At 43.7% G+C, this 22937-nt stretch overlaps 1 protein-coding gene across 2 annotated transcripts in view; it reads left to right on the top strand.

Annotated features, from left to right (window-relative positions):
* Window positions 1–22937, top strand: part of LOC143293081 (1-phosphatidylinositol 3-phosphate 5-kinase-like) — a 122969-nt gene that overhangs the window by 39397 nt on the left and 60635 nt on the right. For both annotated transcript variants that reach the window (XM_076603968.1, XM_076603967.1), the window contains exons 19-26: window positions 1647–2624; window positions 12251–12415; window positions 16338–16438; window positions 16918–16989; window positions 17237–17408; window positions 18518–18696; window positions 20749–20862; window positions 22783–22891. In XM_076603968.1, coding sequence (XP_076460083.1) covers window positions 1647–2624; window positions 12251–12415; window positions 16338–16438; window positions 16918–16989; window positions 17237–17408; window positions 18518–18696; window positions 20749–20862; window positions 22783–22891 — 1890 coding nt within the window. The remainder of the gene's footprint in view (window positions 1–1646; window positions 2625–12250; window positions 12416–16337; window positions 16439–16917; window positions 16990–17236; window positions 17409–18517; window positions 18697–20748; window positions 20863–22782; window positions 22892–22937) is intronic.

Here is a 22937-nt window from a genome sequence, read left to right as displayed (position 1 = left end):
TGGTTGGTGCCTCCCTCACTGAACTCAAACGGGTGAGTGTCTGGTTGGTGCCTCCCTCACTGAACTCAAACGGGTGAGTGTCTGGTAGGAGCCTCCCTCACTGAACTCAAACGGGTGAGTGTCTGGTTGGAGCCTCCCTCAGTGAACTCAAACTGGTGAGTGTCTGGTTGGTGCCTTTCTCACTGAACTCAAACGGGTGAGTGTCTGGTAGGAGCCTCCCTCACTGAACTCAAACGGGTGAGTGTCTGGTAGGAGCCTCCCTCACTGAACTCAAACGGGTGAGTGTCTGGTTGGAGCCTCCCTCACTGAACTCAAACTGGTGAGTGTCTGGTTGGTGCCTTTCTCACTGAACTCAAACGGGTGAGTGTCTGGTTGGAGCCTTTCTCACTGAACTCAAACGGGTGAGTGTCTGGTTTGAGCCTTTCTCACTGAACTCAAACGGGTGAGTGTCTGGTAAGTGCCTCCCTCACTGAACTCAAACGGGTGAGTGTCTGGTAAGTGCCTCCCTCACTGAACTCAAACGGGTGAGTGTCTGGTAAGTGCCTCCCTCACTGAACTCAAACGGGTGAGTGCTGTCCCCTGTGTGCACAACAAACCTGGTGTCCAACAACAGCTGACTGCTCCCCTGTGATGTGTGCCAGACATGGCCTGTCCACTGTCCTACCTCACAAAATTTAGAGCAGTAAGTTCACGGACGGCCAACCCTGAGTTTGTGAAAAATATGCAACCTGGCTGATACATCATCACAAATGTATATGTTGCAGAGTTGAATGGTGGTAATTGTTTGTGTGTGTTAAGAACACTTTAAGCTTTGAAAGAGTACAGTTTATCTGACAAGTGTATCCCACTCCCACCCCCCCTAAAAAAAACCCACTAGCCTTCAACAAAACAATTCAGAGCCTCCAGAAGATGTCTCACCCTGATGGTGAGCAGTTTTCAAATCCCTCCATTTTTCTTTTATCATATAAAGAACTTTCCCTGTAAGTGGGTCAGTATTAAACAACAACAAAAAAGCAGAGTAGCAATGGAACAGTTGGAAGATTATACTTGAGCTCCAAAGTGATAATCATAAGATACAAATTCATTATTGTCACACAAGAAATAGAGAATGATGAAGATGTGTTGTGTGGTGTCTCAGGTGAAGCTGATTTAAGATGTGTTGTGTGGTGTGTCAGGTGAAGCTGATTTAAGGTGTGTTGTGTTGTGTGGTGTGTCAGGTGAAGCTGATTTAAGGTGTGTTGTGTGTTGATCCAGGTGAAGCTGATTTAAGGTGTGTTGTGTGTTGTTCCAGGTGAAGCTGATTTAAAATGTGTTATGTGTTGTTCCAGGTGAAGCTGAGTTAAAATGTGTGTTGTTCCAGGTGAAGCTGAGTTAAAATGTGTGTTGTTCCAGGTGAAGCTGATTTAAAATGTGTTATGTGTTGTTCCAGGTGAAGCTGATTTAAAATGTGTTATGTGTTGTTCCAGGTGAAGCTGAGTTAAAATGTGTTATGTGTTGTTCCAGGTGAAGCTGATTTAAAATGTGTTATGTGTTGTTCCAGGTGAAGCTGAGTTAAAATGTGTTGTGTGTTGTTCCAGGTGAAGCTGATTTAAAATGTGTTATGTGTTGTTCCAGGTGAAGCTGAGTTAAAATGTGTGTTGTTCCAGGTGAAGCTGATCCTGAAGTTCATGTCCTATGTGGCCTACAACTCCCTGCTGGAGCTGTGCTTTGCTATGGACGAGTTCGCCATGCCGCCCCCCGGCTCTGAGGAGCTGGCAGAAAACATGGAGGGCTTTGACAGCTCCACCGACATCAACTCCACGGAGATCAGCCATGATGAGCCCACTGACATCACAGAGTTCACCGACAACCAGGGCCACACCACCTCTGTCGCCAAGGACACCAGCAGTGCCGGTAAAGAGAAGACCTTGGAAAAAGGAAAAGAGGCAGCAGTTTCCAAACCAGACGACATTGCAACGTTGGAAAAAGAAAAAGAGACAGCAGTTTCCAAAGCAGATGACAACACCATGTCGGAAAAAGAAAAAGGGAGGGTGGTTTCCAAAGCGGATGACATCACAACACACTACATGTCACTGACGGAAGCCATGGACGAGGAAGAGGTGGGGAAAGAGAACGTGGCGCCGCCCCCAGGACACTCGGAGTCACACACCCACAGCGGGGGTCTGGAGGCCCCGGCCATGAAGCGGCAGCTGTCGGCGGTGACGGAGCTCACGGACTGCAGCGACCCCCTGCTGAGCTACCAGAAGAGTCAGGACGAGTCCATCTTCCGGCGCTCGCACAGCATCCAGTTCCGCGAGCAGAAGCAGACCATGTGGCACCAGTTCCGCCTCAGCCTGCATGGCACGCTGCTCTCCGCCTCCCCCTACATCAAGTTCTCCATCCCCTTCCTCGAGTCGGAGGCCGGGGCCAAGTGCTTTGCCCGCGCATACCTGCCCCCCGACATCTACTGGTCGGCGCTCTTCACAGGGGAGAGAACCCACAAGGATCAGCGGCTGAGCAAGGGGAAGTATGGGGACGGGGAGTATGGGGGGCGCTACCAGGCCAGGTCCTACATCACCATCACGGAGGCCCACCCCTTTGTGCTCAGCGACCTCATCGCCCCCGCCAACGACAATGCTGTTCTGGTCAGTCTCCCGTCCTTTTTCTTTCTTCTTCTCTCTCTCTCTGTTTTTCAGTCATCTCTCGTCCATTTCTTTCTTCTTCTTCTCTCTCTCTGTTTTTCAGTCATCTCTCGTCCATTTCTTTCTTCTCTCTCTCTCTCTGTTTTTCAGTCATCTCTCGTCCATTTCTTTCTTCTTCTCTCTCTCTGTTTTTCAGTCATCTCTCGTCCATTTCTTTCTTCTTCTCTCTCTCTCTGTTTTTCAGTCATCTCTCGTCCATTTCTTTCTTCTTCTTCTCTCTCTCTGTTTTTCAGTCATCTCTTGTCCATTTCTTTCTTCTTCTCTCTCAATCTCTGTTTTTCAAACATCTCTCGTCCATTTCTTTCTTCTTCTCTCTCTCTCTGTTTTTCAGTCATCTCTCGTCCATTTCTTTCTTCTTCTTCTCTCTCTCTGTTTTTCAGTCATCTCTCGTCCATTTCTTTCTTTTTCTTCTCTCTCTCTCTCTGTTTTTCAAACATCTCTCGTCCATTTCTTTCTTTCTTCTTCTCTCTCTCTGTTTTTCAGTCATCTCTCGTCCATTTCTTTCTTCTCTCTCTGTTTTTCAAACATCTCTCGTCCATTTCTTTCTTCTTCTTCTCTCTCTCTGTTTTTCAGTCATCTCTTGTCCATTTCTTTCTTCTTCTCTCTCAATCTCTGTTTTTCAAACATCTCTCGTCCATTTCTTTCTTCTCTCTCTCTCTGTTTTTCAGTCATCTCTCGTCCATTTCTTTCTTCTTCTTCTCTCTCTCTGTTTTTCAGTCATCTCTCGTCCATTTCTTTCTTCTTCTCTCTCTCTGTTTTTCAATCATCTCTCATCCATTTCTTTCTTCTTCTCTCTCTCTGTTTTTCAATCATCTCTCGTCCATTTCTTTCTTCTTCTCTCTCTCTATTTTTCAGTCATCTCTCGTCCTTTTCTTTCTTCTCTCTCTCTCTCTGTTTTTCAGTCATCTCTCGTCCATTTCTTTCTTCTTCTCTCTCTCTCTCTGTTTTTCAGTCATCTCTCGTCCATTTCTTTCTTCTTCTCTCTCTCTCTCTGTTTTTCAAACATCTCTCGTCCATTTCTTTCTTCTTCTTCTCTCTCTCTGTTTTTCAGTCATCTCTCGTCCATTTCTTTCTTCTCTCTCTCTCTCTGTTTTTCAAACATCTCTCGTCCATTTCTTTCTTCTTCTTCTCTCTCTCTGTTTTTCAGTCATCTCTTGTCCATTTCTTTCTTCTTCTCTCTCAATCTCTGTTTTTCAAACATCTCTCGTCCATTTCTTTCTTCTCTCTCTCTCTGTTTTTCAGTCATCTCTCGTCCATTTCTTTCTTCTTCTTCTCTCTCTCTGTTTTTCAGTCATCTCTCGTCCATTTCTTTCTTTTTCTTCTCTCTCTCTCTCTGTTTTTCAAACATCTCTCGTCCATTTCTTTCTTTCTTCTTCTCTCTCTCTGTTTTTCAGTCATCTCTCGTCCATTTCTTTCTTCTCTCTCTGTTTTTCAAACATCTCTCGTCCATTTCTTTCTTCTTCTTCTCTCTCTCTGTTTTTCAGTCATCTCTTGTCCATTTCTTTCTTCTTCTCTCTCAATCTCTGTTTTTCAAACATCTCTCGTCCATTTCTTTCTTCTCTCTCTCTCTGTTTTTCAGTCATCTCTCGTCCATTTCTTTCTTCTTCTTCTCTCTCTCTGTTTTTCAGTCATCTCTCGTCCATTTCTTTCTTCTTCTCTCTCTCTGTTTTTCAATCATCTCTCATCCATTTCTTTCTTCTTCTCTCTCTCTGTTTTTCAATCATCTCTCGTCCATTTCTTTCTTCTTCTCTCTCTCTATTTTTCAGTCATCTCTCGTCCTTTTCTTTCTTCTCTCTCTCTCTCTGTTTTTCAGTCATCTCTCGTCCATTTCTTTCTTCTTCTCTCTCTCTCTCTGTTTTTCAGTCATCTCTCGTCCATTTCTTTCTTCTTCTCTCTCTCTCTCTGTTTTTCAAACATCTCTCGTCCATTTCTTTCTTCTTCTTCTCTCTCTCTCTGTTTTTCAATCATCTCTCGTCCTTTTCTTCTTCTCTCTCTCTCTCTGTTTTTCAAACATCTCTCGTTCTTTTCTTTCTTCTTCTCTCTCTCTCTGTTTTTCAGTCATCTCTCGTCCATTTCTTTCTTCTTCTCTCTCTCTCTCTGTTTTTCAATCATCTCTCGTCCATTTCTTCTTCTCTCTCTCTCTCTGTTTTTCAAACATCTCTCGTTCTTTTCTTTCTTCTTCTCTCTCTCTCTGTTTTTCAGTCATCTCTCGTCCATTTCTTTCTTCTTCTCTCTCTCTCTCTGTTTTTCAGTCATCTCTCATCCATTTCTTTCTTCTCTCTCTCTCTCTTTTTCAAACATCTCTCGTCCATTTCTTTCTTCTTCTCTCTCTCTCTCTGTTTTTCAGTCATCTCTCATCCATTTCTTTCTTCTCTCTCTCTCTCTCTCTGTTTTTCAAACATCTCTCGTCCATTTCTTTCTTCTTCTCTCTCTCTCTCTGTTTTTCAGTCATCTCTCGTCCATTTCTTCTTCTCTCTCTCTTTCTGTTTTTCAAACATCTCTCGTCCTTTCCTTTCTTCTCTCTCTCTCTCTCTGTTTTTCAAACATCTCTCGTCCTTTTCTTTCTTCTTCTCTCTCTCTCTCTCTCTGTTTTTCAGTCATCTCTCGTCCATTTCTTCTTCTCTCTCTCTCTCTGTTTTTCAAACATCTCTCGTCCTTTTCTTTCTTCTCTCTCTCTCTCTCTGTTTTTCAAACATCTCTCGTCCTTTTCTTTCTTCTTCTCTCTCTCTCTGTTTTTCAAACATCTCTCGTCCATTTCTTTCTTCTTCTCTCTCTCTCTCTGTTTTTCAGTCATCTCTCGTCCATTTCTTTCTTCTTCTCTCTCTCTCTCTGTTTTTCAAACATCTCTCGTCCATTTCTTTCTTCTCTCTCTCTCTGTTTTTCAGTCATCTCTCGTCCATTTCTTTCTTCTTCTTCTCTCTCTCTGTTTTTCAGTCATCTCTCGTCCATTTCTTTCTTTTTCTTCTCTCTCTCTCTCTGTTTTTCAAACATCTCTCGTCCATTTCTTTCTTTCTTCTTCTCTCTCTCTGTTTTTCAGTCATCTCTCGTCCATTTCTTTCTTCTCTCTCTGTTTTTCAAACATCTCTCGTCCATTTCTTTCTTCTTCTTCTCTCTCTCTGTTTTTCAGTCATCTCTTGTCCATTTCTTTCTTCTTCTCTCTCAATCTCTGTTTTTCAAACATCTCTCGTCCATTTCTTTCTTCTCTCTCTCTCTGTTTTTCAGTCATCTCTCGTCCATTTCTTTCTTCTTCTTCTCTCTCTCTGTTTTTCAGTCATCTCTCGTCCATTTCTTTCTTCTTCTCTCTCTCTGTTTTTCAATCATCTCTCATCCATTTCTTTCTTCTTCTCTCTCTCTGTTTTTCAATCATCTCTCGTCCATTTCTTTCTTCTTCTCTCTCTCTATTTTTCAGTCATCTCTCGTCCTTTTCTTTCTTCTCTCTCTCTCTCTGTTTTTCAGTCATCTCTCGTCCATTTCTTTCTTCTTCTCTCTCTCTCTCTGTTTTTCAGTCATCTCTCGTCCATTTCTTTCTTCTTCTCTCTCTCTCTCTGTTTTTCAAACATCTCTCGTCCATTTCTTTCTTCTTCTTCTCTCTCTCTCTGTTTTTCAATCATCTCTCGTCCTTTTCTTCTTCTCTCTCTCTCTCTGTTTTTCAAACATCTCTCGTTCTTTTCTTTCTTCTTCTCTCTCTCTCTGTTTTTCAGTCATCTCTCGTCCATTTCTTTCTTCTTCTCTCTCTCTCTCTGTTTTTCAATCATCTCTCGTCCATTTCTTCTTCTCTCTCTCTCTCTGTTTTTCAAACATCTCTCGTTCTTTTCTTTCTTCTTCTCTCTCTCTCTGTTTTTCAGTCATCTCTCGTCCATTTCTTTCTTCTTCTCTCTCTCTCTCTGTTTTTCAGTCATCTCTCATCCATTTCTTTCTTCTCTCTCTCTCTCTCTTTTTCAAACATCTCTCGTCCATTTCTTTCTTCTTCTCTCTCTCTCTCTGTTTTTCAGTCATCTCTCATCCATTTCTTTCTTCTCTCTCTCTCTCTCTCTGTTTTTCAAACATCTCTCGTCCATTTCTTTCTTCTTCTCTCTCTCTCTCTGTTTTTCAGTCATCTCTCGTCCATTTCTTCTTCTCTCTCTCTTTCTGTTTTTCAAACATCTCTCGTCCTTTCCTTTCTTCTCTCTCTCTCTCTCTGTTTTTCAAACATCTCTCGTCCTTTTCTTTCTTCTTCTCTCTCTCTCTCTCTCTGTTTTTCAGTCATCTCTCGTCCATTTCTTCTTCTCTCTCTCTCTCTGTTTTTCAAACATCTCTCGTCCTTTTCTTTCTTCTCTCTCTCTCTCTCTGTTTTTCAAACATCTCTCGTCCTTTTCTTTCTTCTTCTCTCTCTCTCTGTTTTTCAGTCATCTCTCGTCCATTTCTTTCTTCTTCTCTCTCTCTCTCTGTTTTTCAGTCATCTCTCGTCCATTTCTTTCTTCTTCTCTCTCTCTCTCTGTTTTTCAAACATCTCTCGTCCATTTCTTTCTTCTCTCTCTCTCTGTTTTTCAGTCATCTCTCGTCCATTTCTTTCTTCTTCTTCTCTCTCTCTGTTTTTCAGTCATCTCTCGTCCATTTCTTTCTTTTTCTTCTCTCTCTCTCTCTGTTTTTCAAACATCTCTCGTCCATTTCTTTCTTTCTTCTTCTCTCTCTCTGTTTTTCAGTCATCTCTCGTCCATTTCTTTCTTCTCTCTCTGTTTTTCAAACATCTCTCGTCCATTTCTTTCTTCTTCTTCTCTCTCTCTGTTTTTCAGTCATCTCTTGTCCATTTCTTTCTTCTTCTCTCTCAATCTCTGTTTTTCAAACATCTCTCGTCCATTTCTTTCTTCTCTCTCTCTCTGTTTTTCAGTCATCTCTCGTCCATTTCTTTCTTCTTCTTCTCTCTCTCTGTTTTTCAGTCATCTCTCGTCCATTTCTTTCTTCTTCTCTCTCTCTGTTTTTCAATCATCTCTCATCCATTTCTTTCTTCTTCTCTCTCTCTGTTTTTCAATCATCTCTCGTCCATTTCTTTCTTCTTCTCTCTCTCTATTTTTCAGTCATCTCTCGTCCTTTTCTTTCTTCTCTCTCTCTCTCTGTTTTTCAGTCATCTCTCGTCCATTTCTTTCTTCTTCTCTCTCTCTCTCTGTTTTTCAGTCATCTCTCGTCCATTTCTTTCTTCTTCTCTCTCTCTCTCTGTTTTTCAAACATCTCTCGTCCATTTCTTTCTTCTTCTTCTCTCTCTCTCTGTTTTTCAATCATCTCTCGTCCTTTTCTTCTTCTCTCTCTCTCTCTGTTTTTCAAACATCTCTCGTTCTTTTCTTTCTTCTTCTCTCTCTCTCTGTTTTTCAGTCATCTCTCGTCCATTTCTTTCTTCTTCTCTCTCTCTCTCTGTTTTTCAATCATCTCTCGTCCATTTCTTCTTCTCTCTCTCTCTCTGTTTTTCAAACATCTCTCGTTCTTTTCTTTCTTCTTCTCTCTCTCTCTGTTTTTCAGTCATCTCTCGTCCATTTCTTTCTTCTTCTCTCTCTCTCTCTGTTTTTCAGTCATCTCTCATCCATTTCTTTCTTCTCTCTCTCTCTCTCTTTTTCAAACATCTCTCGTCCATTTCTTTCTTCTTCTCTCTCTCTCTCTGTTTTTCAGTCATCTCTCATCCATTTCTTTCTTCTCTCTCTCTCTCTCTCTGTTTTTCAAACATCTCTCGTCCATTTCTTTCTTCTTCTCTCTCTCTCTCTGTTTTTCAGTCATCTCTCGTCCATTTCTTCTTCTCTCTCTCTTTCTGTTTTTCAAACATCTCTCGTCCTTTCCTTTCTTCTCTCTCTCTCTCTCTGTTTTTCAAACATCTCTCGTCCTTTTCTTTCTTCTTCTCTCTCTCTCTCTCTCTGTTTTTCAGTCATCTCTCGTCCATTTCTTCTTCTCTCTCTCTCTCTGTTTTTCAAACATCTCTCGTCCTTTTCTTTCTTCTCTCTCTCTCTCTCTGTTTTTCAAACATCTCTCGTCCTTTTCTTTCTTCTTCTCTCTCTCTCTGTTTTTCAGTCATCTCTCGTCCATTTCTTTCTTCTTCTCTCTCTCTCTCTGTTTTTCAGTCATCTCTCGTCCATTTCTTTCTTCTTCTCTCTCTCTCTCTGTTTTTCAAACATCTCTCGTCCATTTCTTTCTTCTCTCTCTCTCTGTTTTTCAGTCATCTCTCGTCCATTTCTTTCTTCTTCTTCTCTCTCTCTGTTTTTCAGTCATCTCTCGTCCATTTCTTTCTTTTTCTTCTCTCTCTCTCTCTGTTTTTCAAACATCTCTCGTCCATTTCTTTCTTTCTTCTTCTCTCTCTCTGTTTTTCAGTCATCTCTCGTCCATTTCTTTCTTCTCTCTCTGTTTTTCAAACATCTCTCGTCCATTTCTTTCTTCTTCTTCTCTCTCTCTGTTTTTCAGTCATCTCTTGTCCATTTCTTTCTTCTTCTCTCTCAATCTCTGTTTTTCAAACATCTCTCGTCCATTTCTTTCTTCTCTCTCTCTCTGTTTTTCAGTCATCTCTCGTCCATTTCTTTCTTCTTCTTCTCTCTCTCTGTTTTTCAGTCATCTCTCGTCCATTTCTTTCTTCTTCTCTCTCTCTGTTTTTCAATCATCTCTCATCCATTTCTTTCTTCTTCTCTCTCTCTGTTTTTCAATCATCTCTCGTCCATTTCTTTCTTCTTCTCTCTCTCTATTTTTCAGTCATCTCTCGTCCTTTTCTTTCTTCTCTCTCTCTCTCTGTTTTTCAGTCATCTCTCGTCCATTTCTTTCTTCTTCTCTCTCTCTCTCTGTTTTTCAGTCATCTCTCGTCCATTTCTTTCTTCTTCTCTCTCTCTCTCTGTTTTTCAAACATCTCTCGTCCATTTCTTTCTTCTTCTTCTCTCTCTCTCTGTTTTTCAATCATCTCTCGTCCTTTTCTTCTTCTCTCTCTCTCTCTGTTTTTCAAACATCTCTCGTTCTTTTCTTTCTTCTTCTCTCTCTCTCTGTTTTTCAGTCATCTCTCGTCCATTTCTTTCTTCTTCTCTCTCTCTCTCTGTTTTTCAATCATCTCTCGTCCATTTCTTCTTCTCTCTCTCTCTCTGTTTTTCAAACATCTCTCGTTCTTTTCTTTCTTCTTCTCTCTCTCTCTGTTTTTCAGTCATCTCTCGTCCATTTCTTTCTTCTTCTCTCTCTCTCTCTGTTTTTCAGTCATCTCTCATCCATTTCTTTCTTCTCTCTCTCTCTCTTTTTCAAACATCTCTCGTCCATTTCTTTCTTCTTCTCTCTCTCTCTCTGTTTTTCAGTCATCTCTCATCCATTTCTTTCTTCTCTCTCTCTCTCTCTCTGTTTTTCAAACATCTCTCGTCCATTTCTTTCTTCTTCTCTCTCTCTCTCTGTTTTTCAGTCATCTCTCGTCCATTTCTTCTTCTCTCTCTCTTTCTGTTTTTCAAACATCTCTCGTCCTTTCCTTTCTTCTCTCTCTCTCTCTCTGTTTTTCAAACATCTCTCGTCCTTTTCTTTCTTCTTCTCTCTCTCTCTCTCTCTCTGTTTTTCAGTCATCTCTCGTCCATTTCTTCTTCTCTCTCTCTCTCTGTTTTTCAAACATCTCTCGTCCTTTTCTTTCTTCTCTCTCTCTCTCTCTGTTTTTCAAACATCTCTCGTCCTTTTCTTTCTTCTTCTCTCTCTCTCTGTTTTTCAAACATCTCTCGTCCATTTCTTTCTTCTTCTCTCTCTCTCTCTGTTTTTCAGTCATCTCTCGTCCATTTCTTTCTTCTTCTCTCTCTCTCTCTGTTTTTCAAACATCTCTCGTCCATTTCTTTCTTCTCTCTCTCTCTCTGTTTTTCAGTCATCTCTCGTCCATTTCTTTCTTCTTCTTCTCTCTCTCTGTTTTTCAGTCATCTCTCGTCCATTTCTTTCTTTTTCTTCTCTCTCTCTCTCTGTTTTTCAAACATCTCTCGTCCATTTCTTTCTTTCTTCTTCTCTCTCTCTGTTTTTGAGTCATCTCTCGTCCATTTCTTTCTTCTCTCTCTGTTTTTCAAACATCTCTCGTCCATTTCTTTCTTCTTCTTCTCTCTCTCTGTTTTTCAGTCATCTCTTGTCCATTTCTTTCTTCTTCTCTCTCAATCTCTGTTTTTCAAACATCTCTCGTCCATTTCTTTCTTCTCTCTCTCTCTGTTTTTCAGTCATCTCTCGTCCATTTCTTTCTTCTTCTTCTCTCTCTCTGTTTTTCAGTCATCTCTCGTCCATTTCTTTCTTCTTCTCTCTCTCTGTTTTTCAATCATCTCTCATCCATTTCTTTCTTCTTCTCTCTCTCTGTTTTTCAATCATCTCTCGTCCATTTCTTTCTTCTTCTCTCTCTCTATTTTTCAGTCATCTCTCGTCCTTTTCTTTCTTCTCTCTCTCTCTCTGTTTTTCAGTCATCTCTCGTCCATTTCTTTCTTCTTCTCTCTCTCTCTCTGTTTTTCAGTCATCTCTCGTCCATTTCTTTCTTCTTCTCTCTCTCTCTCTGTTTTTCAAACATCTCTCGTCCATTTCTTTCTTCTTCTTCTCTCTCTCTCTGTTTTTCAATCATCTCTCGTCCTTTTCTTTCTTCTCTCTCTCTCTCTGTTTTTCAATCATCTCTCGTCCTTTTCTTTCTTCTCTCTCTCTCTCTGTTTTTCAATCATCTCTCGTCCTTTTCTTTCTTCTTCTCTCTCTCTCTCTGTTTTTCAGTCATCTCTCGTCGATTTCTTTCTTCTTCTCTCTCTCTCTCTGTTTTTTCAATCATCTCTCGTCCATTTCTTTCTTTTCCTCTCTTTCTCTCTGTCTTTTACCATCATCTTCAGCTAAGGGCTGGACCTCCTTTGTATGTATACACATGTAGAAGATCAAATCCACGTGTTAAAGATCCCGTAAACTATGGCACCTTGTCTATGTCAACGTTTGGTGTTTTTTTGGAAAGAAGAATATAACCATCATGCACACCTCTGAATAATAATAATGATGATAATGGATACATGTTGAGCGCTTTCCTTCCTTAAAGGGAGCTCAAAGTGCTTTACAATAAACATTACACACATACACACACACACACACACACACACATACACGGCATTAACTCACTCAGTACGGCCAGCCCTCTCTTCTCCTCTACACAGACCCCTCGGATGTCCAGTGGGTGTCTCAATGACCCAACCTTTAGCTTCTGTCGTCAGAATTGTGGTATTCTTTGTCAACATTCACCTCTTCAGTATAAGAGCCTTCCGCTTGCAATATTTTGATGGTGGTAATTGGGGTGAAACGCTGTTAACGTCGTCTCTTTTGCCGTTCGTATGGAGAGAGTTAACTTAGAAAAGGAAGGAGAAAAAAATAATGATTTGAAAACATAGTATAGTTGCCAACATGGTGGGGGAAAAAAATCTGCTACATGTAAAAGCCCACTGGTACATAAAGAGTGGCCATGCAGCCGACCAAGGCAGAAGCCGGAGAGGAGATATGCTGAGGTGTTTCCCTGGAGAGAGGAGATATGCTGAGGTGTTTCCCTGGAGAGAGGAGATATGCTGAGGTGTTTCCCTGGAGAGAGGAGATATGCTGAGGTGTTTCCCTGCTTCCAGACCCTGCTGGCGGATTTCCGGGCGCGGGGTGGGCGTATTTACGTGTCCGAGGAGGCTCGCAGGAACGGCTTTCAGCGCGACTGTTCCCCCAAGGCCAGGAAAGATGGGTGTGAGGAGACGCTGACTGCCGACAACGCTCGCTCCGGTGTGTGCTGGGAGAAAAAGGTGAGTGTGGCTGGGAGGTGTGCTGTGCTTGTTTGTGCTGGGTCTCTGGGTGTGTGAGTGGTACAGAAAACTGTGCACTGCCGCAGTTTGACAAAGTACCAGCAGTTTTACAAAGTATGATTTAAAAAAAGAAGAAAAAACCCCCACCTAAATTGAAAGGATTGTGTGCCACGAAGAGACGAATGTCAGTGTTAACTCTGTCGTGTTTCGCTGGTGCACATAATGACGCTGTGTGTTTACAGACCCAGCATGTTTGTAAGAGTGAAAAGAAGTGACATCGACACAGTCTGCAGGTAATGGTGTCATGGCCACACTGTATGTTTACACACAGACACAGGGTGTAGGTAATGGTGTCATGATGACGCTGTATGTTTACACACAGACACAGTGTGCAGGTAATGGTGTCATGATGACACTGTATGTTTACACACAGACACAGTGTGCAGGTAATGGTGTCATGACAACACTGTATGTTTACACACAGACACAGTGTGCAGGTAATGGTGTCATGATGACACTGTATGTTTACACACAGACACAGTGTGCAGGTAATGGTGTCATGATGACGCTGTATGTTTACACACAGACACAGTGTGCAGGTAATGGTGTCATGGCCACACTGTATGTTTACACACAGACACAGTGTGCAGGTAATGGTGTCATGATGACACTGTATGTTTACACACAGACACAGTGTGCAGGTAATGGTGTCATGGCCACACTGTATGTTTACACACAGACACAGGGTGTAGGTAATGGTGTCATGATGACACTGTATGTTTACACACAGACACAGTGTGCAGGTAATGGTGTCATGGCCACACTGTATGTTTACACACAGACACAGGGTGTAGGTAATGGTGTCATGATGACACTGTATGTTTACACACAGACACAGTGTGCAGGTAATGGTGTCATGATGACACTGTATGTTTACACACAGACACAGTGTGCAGGTAATGGTGTCATGGCCACACTGTATGTTTACACACAGACACAGGGTGTAGGTAATGGTGTCATGATGACACTGTATGTTTACACACAGACACAGTGTGCAGGTAATGGTGTCATGATGACGCTGTATGTTTACACACAGACACAGGGTGCAGGTAATGGTGTCATGGCCACACTGTATGTTTACACACAGACACAGGGTGTAGGTAATGGTGTCATGATGACACTGTATGTTTACACACAGACACAGTGTGCAGGTAATGGTGTCATGATGACACTGTATGTTTACACACAGACACAGTGTGCAGGTAATGGTGTCATGATGACGCTGTATGTTTACACACAGACACAGTGTGCAGGTAATGGTGTCATGATGACACTGTATGTTTACACACAGACACAGTGTGCAGGTAATAGTGTCATGGCCACACTGTATGTTTACACACAGACACAGTGTGCAGGTAATAGTGTCATGGCCACACTGTATGTTTACACACAGACACAGGGTGTAGGTAATGGTGTCATGATGACACTGTATGTTTACACACAGACACAGTGTGCAGGTAATGGTGTCATGATGACGCTGTATGTTTACACACAGACACAGGGTGCAGGTAATGGTGTCATGATGACACTGTATGTTTACACACAGACACAGTGTGCAGGTAATGGTGTCATGGCCACACTGTATGTTTACACACAGACACAGGGTGTAGGTAATGGTGTCATGATGACACTGTATGTTTACACACAGACACAGTGTGCAGGTAATGGTGTCATGATGACGCTGTATGTTTACACACAGACACAGGGTGCAGGTAATGGTGTCATGGCCACACTGTATGTTTACACACAGACACAGGGTGTAGGTAATGGTGTCATGATGACACTGTATGTTTACACACAGACACAGTGTGCAGGTAATGGTGTCATGATGACACTGTATGTTTACACACAGACACAGTGTGCAGGTAATGGTGTCATGATGACGCTGTATGTTTACACACAGACACAGTGTGCAGGTAATGGTGTCATGATGACACTGTATGTTTACACACAGACACAGTGTGCAGGTAATGGTGTCATGATGACGCTGTATGTTTACACACAGACACAGTGTGCAGGTAATGGTGTCATGATGACGCTGTATGTTTACACACAGACACAGTGTGCAGGTAATGGTGTCATGATGACGCTGTATGTTTACACACAGACACAGTGTGCAGGTAATGGTGTCATGGCCACACTGTATGTTTACACACAGACACAGTCTGCAGGTAATAGTGTCATGGCCACACTGTATGTTTACACACAGACACAGTGTGCAGGTAATGGTGTCATGATGACACTGTATGTTTACACACAGACACAGTGTGCAGGTAATGGTGTCATCACAACACTGTATGTTTACACACAGACACAGTGTGCAGGTAATGGTGTCATGGCCACACTGTATGTTTACACACAGACACAGTGTGCAGGTAATGGTGTCATGATGACACTGTATGTTTACACACAGACACAGTGTGCAGGTAATGGTGTCATGACGACACTGTATGTTTACACACAGACACAGTGTGCAGGTAATGGTGTCATGACAACACTGTATGTTTACACACAGACACAGTGTGCAGGTAATGGTGTCATGACGACACTATGTTTACGCACAGACACACTGTACAAGGCATGGTGTCATGACGACACTATGTTTACACACAGACACAGTCTGCAGGTAATGGTGTCATGACGACACTGTATGTTTACACACAGACACAGTCTGCAGGTAATGGTGTGATGACCGTGATGTGTTACAGACAGACACAGTTTACATGTAATGGTGTGATGACCAAGCTGTGTTACACACAGACACAGTGTACATGTAATGGTGTGATGACCATGCTGTGTTACAGACACAGTGTACATGTAATGGTGTGATGACCATGCTGTGTTACAGACAGACACAGTGTACATGTAATGGTGTGATGACCATGCTGTGTTACACACAGACACAGTGTACATGTAATGGTGTGATGACCATGCTGTGTGTTACACACAGACACAGTGTACATGTAATGGTGTGATGACCATGCTGTGTTACACACAGACACAGTGTACATGTAATGGTGTGATGACCATGCTGTGTGTTACAGACAGACACAGTGTACATGTAATGGTGTGATGACCATGCTGTGTGTTACACACAGACACAGTGTACATGTAATGGTGTGATGACCATGCTGTGTTACACACAGACACAGTGTACATGTAATGGTGTGATGACCATGCTGTGTTACAGACACAGTGTACATGTAATGGTGTGATGACCATGCTGTGTTGCACACAGACACAGTGTACATGTAATGGTGTGATGACCATGCTGTGTTACACACAGACACAGTGTACATGTAATGGTGTGATGACCATGCTGTGTTACACACAGACACAGTGTACATGTAATGGTGTGATGACCATGCTGTGTTACACACAGACACAGTGTACATGTAATGGTGTGATGACCATGCTGTGTGTTACACACAGACACAGTGTACATGTAATGGTGTGATGACCATGCTGTGTTACACACAGACACAGTGTACATGTAATGGTGTGATGACCATGCTGTGTTACACACAGACACAGTGTACATGTAATGGTGTGATGACCATGCTGTGTGTTACAGACAGACACAGTGTACATGTAATGGTGTGATGACCATGCTGTGTTACACACAGACAGTGTACATGTAATGGTGTGATGACCATGCTGTGTTGCACACAGACACAGTGTACATGTAATGGTGTGATGACCATGCTGTGTTACACACAGACACAGTGTACATGTAATGGTGTGATGACCATGCTGTGTGTTACAGACAGACACAGTGTACATGTAATGGTGTGATGACCATGCTGTGTTACACACAGACACAGTGTACATGTAATGGTGTGATGACCATGCTGTGTTACAGACGGACTGCCTGGACGTGTGGAACCACCAGAGGCTGTCTGTACTGTTCAGCAGTTATTCCTACCGCTCCCCCAACCACCCCAACCCCTGCGTCTACCCATGGTCAGTACTCAGCACCTCACTGTGTGTGTGTACAGGGGGTGGATGGCTGTGTGTGTGTTGTGTGTGTGTGTGTGTGTGTGTGTGTGTGTACAGGGGGTGGGAGTTTCTAAGATGTATATGGCTGTGTCAGTGTGTGTGTGTGTGTGTGTGTGTGTGTGTGTGTGTGTGTGTGTGTGTGTGTGTACAGGGGGTGGGAGTTTTTAAGATGTATATGTCTGTGTGAGTGTGTATGTGATTTATTAAACAAGATGTGTATAAGTGTGTGTTGGGGGGATGGGCACATTATAACTAGCCCAGTGTTCAGTTGTTGAGCATGTGTCCAGTGCAGATGTTATCGCTTGCCTGGCAGCACGCTGCATGTGCGTGTGTGTGTGTGTGTGTGTGTGTGTGTGTGTGTGTGTGGTTTAAACTTGCTGACAGTGTGACTGTTGCTGTGGTTTTCACTGTGGCTGACAGATGTGTTGGTGTGATGGTTTCAGGGTGGTGACCATGGCGTACTACGGCAGGAACGACATCACCCTGGGTGGATTCCTGGAGAGGTTCTGTTTCAGGTAACTACTGGAAGGATTGATGTCTGGTGGGTTGGTTCCACTGTGAGAATCAGCCAGTGTGTTCATTTCTCAAGGATGTGTGTGTGTGTTGTGTGTGTCATTGGGTTTGTGTGTGTGGGTGTGCGACTGGGTTTGTGTGTGTATGTGTGTGTGTTTGGGTTTGTGTGTGCGTGTGTGTATGTATGTATTCATGTGTCATCATGTGTCCCCCACCAACACAAATCACGCCATGTCCTTTTCACACCAGGGAGTCGTACACGTGTCCATCACCGACGTGTGAGGTCCCGATGGTGGATCACATCCGGCGCTTTGTGCACGGCCAGGGCTGCCTCAACGTGCTGCTGAAGAAGTTGGACAACCCTGTGCCGGGCGCCCAGGACAACATCCTGCTCTGGAGCTGGTGTCGCCGCTGTAAACAGGTCAGGGGGGGTCACTCTTGTTTCTTTTCTTTCTGTCTTTGGTTTTTTATTCTATTTTTTTAACCTGATCAACAGAGAGAATTAGAAAAAAGATTGTTTTTAACCCATTCAACGATGGGCGCAATAGTCGAGTGGTTAAAGCGTTGGACTTTCAGTCTGAGGGTCCCGGGTTTGAATCTCGGTAATGGTGCCTGGTGGGTAAAGGGTGGAGATTTTCCCGATTTCCCAGGTCAACATATGTGCAGACCTGCTTGTGCCTTAACCCCCTTCGTGTGTATTCACAAGCAGAAGATCAAATACACACATTTTTAAAGATCCTGTAATCCATGTCAGTGTTTGGTGGGTTATGGAAACAAGAACATACCCAGCATGCACACCCCTGAAAATGGAATATGGTTGCCTATATGGCAGGGTAAAAACGGTCACACAGGTAAAAGCCCACTTGTGAACATGAGAGTTGCAGCCCACGAATGAAGAAGAAGAAGAACCCATTGAACCTCAGGGAATTGACTGCCTCAGTAGACTTCCATGTGGGAAACCCCCAGAAAATATACTGTCTTCCCTCCACATTACCTGTGACAGACCCAGAAAATATACTGTCTTCCCTCCACATTACCTGTGACAGACCTTTCCCTCCACATTACCTGTGACAGACCCAGAAAATATACTGTTTTCCCTCCACATTACCTGTGACAGACCCAGAAAATATACTGTTTTCCCTCCACATTACCTGTGACAGACCCAGAAAATATACTGTTTTCCCTCCACATTACCTGTGACAGACCCAGAAAATATACTGTTTTCCCTCCACATTACCTGTGACAGACCCAGAAATACTGTTGAAGTTTGTTCCATTTCTTTACGGTTTGTGCATTCATAGGAACTTGGAACTCGATGATGATGATATGGATACTAAAATAGCCCCCATATCAGTCAGAGACCAAGCTCTAAGCGCTTTACAAACATGGGGTCATTTACACAACAGGCTGTCTACCTGGGTAGAGCCAACTGACGGCTGCCATTGGGCGCTCATCATTGGTTTCCTGTGTCATTCAGTCAGATTTCAGGCAGGCACACTTGACAGACAAGCAACATGTGACATGTAACAGGTGACGCCGGTGGTGCCCATCAGTGCGGACACGTGGAACATGTCCTTTGCCAAGTACCTGGACCTCCGCTTCCACTGCTCCAGCTTCCGGCGTCGCGGCTGTGCCGAGCCCTGCACCCACTCCCTGCACACGGACCACTACCAGTACTTTGGTCACAGGGACATCGTTGCCTCTTTCAAGTGAGTGGACAGGGACGGTACCTTTGTCAGTGTGTGTATGTGTGTTGACCAGGACTGTAGCCACCCGGACACTGTGGCCTCCTGTAAGTCATGGTCAATGTGATTGAAGTGTCCCTGTGTCAGTGTGTGTGTTGACCAGGACTGTAGCTACAGGGACACTGTCCCCTCCTGTGAGTCATGGTCCAGGTGATTGAAGTGTCCCTGTGTCAGTGTGTGTGTGTGTTGACCAGGACTGTAGCTACAGGGACACTGTCCCCGCCTGTGAGTCATGGTCCAGGTGATTGAAGTGTCCCTGTGTCAGTGTGTGTGTGTGTTGACCAGGACTGTAGCTACAGGGACACTGTCCCCGCCTGTGAGTCATGGTCCATGTGATTGAAGTGTCCCTGTGTCAGTGTGTGTGTGTGTTGACCAGGACTGTAGCTACAGGGACACTGTCCCCTCCTGTGAGTCATGGTCCATGTGATTGAAGTGTCCCTGTGTCAGTGTGTGTGTGTGTTGACCAGGACTGTAGCTACAGGGACACTGTCACCTCCTGTGAGTCATGGTCCATGTGATTGAAGTGTCCCTGTGTCAGTGTGTGTGTGTGTTGACCAGGACTGTAGCTACAGGGACACTGTCCCCTCCTGTGAGTCATGGTCCAGGTGATTGAAGTGTCCCTGTGTCAGTGTGTGTGTGTGTTGACCAGGACTGTAGCTACAGGGACACTGTCCCCGCCTGTGAGTCATGGTCCAGGTGATTGAAGTGTCCCTGTGTCAGTGTGTGTGTGTGTTGACCAGGACTGTAGCTACAGGGACACTGTCCCCTCCTGTGAGTCATGGTCCAGGTGATTGAAGTGTCCCTGTGTCAGTGTGTGTGTGTGTGTGTTGACCAGGACTGTAGCTACAGGGACACTGTCCCCTCCTGTGAGTCATGGTCCATGTGATTGAAGTGTCCCTGTGTCAGTGTGTGTGTGTGTTGACCAGGACTGTAGCTACAGGGACACTGTCCCCTCCTGTGAGTCATGGTCCAGGTGATTGAAGTGTCCCTGTGTCAGTGTGTGTGTGTGTTGACCAGGACTGTAGCTACAGGGACACTGTCCCCTCCTGTGAGTCATGGTCCATGTGATTGAAGTGTCCCTGTGTCAGTGTGTGTGTGTGTTGACCAGGACTGTAGCTACAGGGACACTGTCCCCGCCTGTGAGTCATGGTCCAGGTGATTGAAGTGTCCCTGTGTCAGTGTGTGTGTGTGGTGACCAGGACTGTAGCTACAGGGACACTGTGGCCTCCTGTAAGTCATGGTCAATGTGATTGAAGTGTCCCTGTGTCAGTGTGTGTGTTGACCAGGACTGTAGCTACAGGGACACTGTCCCCTCCTGTGAGTCATGGTCCAGGTGATTGAAGTGTCCCTGTGTCAGTGTGTGTGTGTGTTGACCAGGACTGTAGCTACAGGGACACTGTCCCCTCCTGTGAGTCATGGTCCATGTGATTGGGAGGTTGGGGGTGGTGGGTGTCTCAGCATTTGTGTGTGTGTGTGTGTGTGTGTGTGTGTTGTGTGAGTGGTGTGTGCTGTGGTGAGTGTGTGGTGTGACTGTGAGTTTGGAGTTTGTGTGTGTGGTATGTCTGTCTGTGTGTGTATGTGTGTGTGTCTGTTCATTTTTTATCTAATTTCACTGAAAGTGATATCAGTGTGTGTCTGTGCATTGACTGAATATAAATAAATGTGAGAACCATGGCCTGGAATGCACAAGACGTACACACAGCAGGGTTGAGTTCAACAACCTGTTGCCAGAAGCCTTTAAGGTCAGGTTGTTCAGGACCCAGGTCTTGTTGGTGAAGGTTTTGTTGTGAAGGATGTCTGTCCACATGGGAGGGCCTTGTGTTCTGAGTGAGAGTCCTGGAGAAGTGTACATTAAACATGGTTCATATTACTCTGGTGCTGAAGGGAATAATGTGTCGTTGTGTCAGGTATGTCAGTGTGATGTAATATGTTTGATTCTGTCAGGTACACCAGTGTGATGTAATACGTTTGATTCTGTCAGGTACACCAGTGTGATGTAATATGTTTGATTTTCAGGTATGCCAGTGTGACGCTGAGGGAACTGGCCCTGCCCGGTCTGGTGGTGGAGCTGCCCCCCACTGCCCTGGACGTGGGAGAGGCCCTCCGCTGTGTCAAGGCCATCACCAACAAGTCCGTCACTTTTCTGATTGGGCTTTCTGGGGAGGGGATGGGGGGAACTGGGCTGAAATGTGGTCTGTGTGGCTTTGTTGCAGTTAAAATGAAAGTGGTGTTTGAGTCCAGTTTTCTCGCACACAGGCACACATGCATACACATATGTACAAAGAGAGAGAGAGACAGAGAGAGAGGGCATTTTGAGTGAGTTTTGTACAATTTTCTACAAATATTTCATGATGAATGTGGACCAGAGTGCATTACTTGACAAGGCTGTACCCGATGCTTCCTTTCAACAGATATCTCCACTGTCGACCAGGCCTTAGAGATACAGCCACCTGCAGTGTTGGTCAGGACATTTGAGCAACACCCCCAAAGATGGATATACATGTAAAGAGAGAGACACACACAGAGATAACACTCCCAAAGATGGATATACATATAAAGAGAGACACACACAGAGATAACACTCCCAAAGATGGATATATCTGTAAAGAGATACACACACACACACAGATAACACTCCTAAAAATGGATATATCTGTAAAGAGATACACACACACACACAGATAACACTCCTAAAGATGGATATATCTGTAAAGAGATACACACACACACACAGATAACACTCCTAAAAATGGATATATCTGTAAAGAGATACACACACACACACAGATAACACTCCTAAAGATGGATATATCTGTAAAGAGATACACACACACACAGAGATAACACTCCTAAAGATGGATATATCTATAAAGAGATACACACACAGACAGAGATAACACTCCCAAAGATGGATATACATATAAAGAGAGACACAGAGACAGAGATAACACTCCCAAAGATGGATATACATATAAAGAGAGACACACAGACAGAGATAACACTCCCAAAGATGGATATACATCTAAAGAGAGACACACAGACAGAGATAACACTCCCAAAGATGGATATACATATAAAGAGAGAGACAGAGATAACACTCCCAAAGATGGATATACATATAAAGAGAGACACACAGAGATAACGCTCCCAAAGATGGATATACATATAAAGAGAGACACACAGACAGAGATAACGCTCCCAAAGATGGATATACATATAAAGAGAGACACACAGACAGAGATAACGCTCCCAAAGATGGATATACATATAAAGAGAGACACACAGACAGAGATAACGCTCCCAAAGATGGATATACATATAAAGAGAGACACACAGAGATAACGCTCCCAAAGATGGATGTACGTATAGAGAGAGACACAGACAGAAATATATACATACATGTATATCTGTGTGTGTGCTTAGCGCTTTGAGAGGTTTTGACAGTGACATATGAACACACCAACAACAACACTGATGATATGATCATGATATGGATACTTTTTATGTAGCACCTATCTTAAGTATATGTATATGTGTGTGTGTGTGTATGTTTATGTATGTGTGTGTGGGTGTGACATATGTGTGTGGTGTGTGGGTGTGGTGTATGTGTGTGGTTTGTGTATGTCTGGTGTGTGTGTGTGCGAGTGTGTTTGGTGTGTGTATGTTTGTGTGGTGTGTACGTGTGCATGTTTGTGGTGTGTGTGTGTGGTGTGTGTATGTGCGAGTGTGTTTGGTGTGTGTTTGTGTGTGGTGTGTGTGTGTGCGTTTGTGTGTGTGCTTGTATGTTTGTGGTGTGTATTTGTGTGTGAGTAGCATTTGTGTGTGGTGTGTTTACATGTGTGTGGTGTGTGTGTTTACATGTGTGTGGTGTATGTTTACATGTGTGAGTGAGTGTGTGTGTGTGTATGTTAACCTTTCTGCTGTGTGTATGTTGACCTGTATGCTGTGTGTATGTTGACCTTTCTGCTGTGTTTATGTTGACCTGTATGCTGTGTGTATGTTGACCTGTATGCTGTGTGTATGTTGACCTTTCTGCTGTGTGACCCCCAGGGGCATGGACCGGTTCTGCACCATCCTGGAGATCACCATGAAGCTGAAGGCGGAGATGACCGGGGACAGTGCTGCCCGCAACATTTCTGACTTCCTCACTGAACAGCAGGTCAGTTGTGTGCTGTGTGTAGGTCATAGTGATGATGATAATGATG

The sequence above is a fragment of the Babylonia areolata genome, chromosome 18 (genome assembly GCF_041734735.1).
Source record: "Babylonia areolata isolate BAREFJ2019XMU chromosome 18, ASM4173473v1, whole genome shotgun sequence".
Taxonomy (NCBI): domain Eukaryota; kingdom Metazoa; phylum Mollusca; class Gastropoda; order Neogastropoda; family Buccinidae; genus Babylonia; species Babylonia areolata.
Note: the sequence above shows the minus strand (reverse complement) of the source record. Positions and strands in the feature narration are given on the sequence as shown.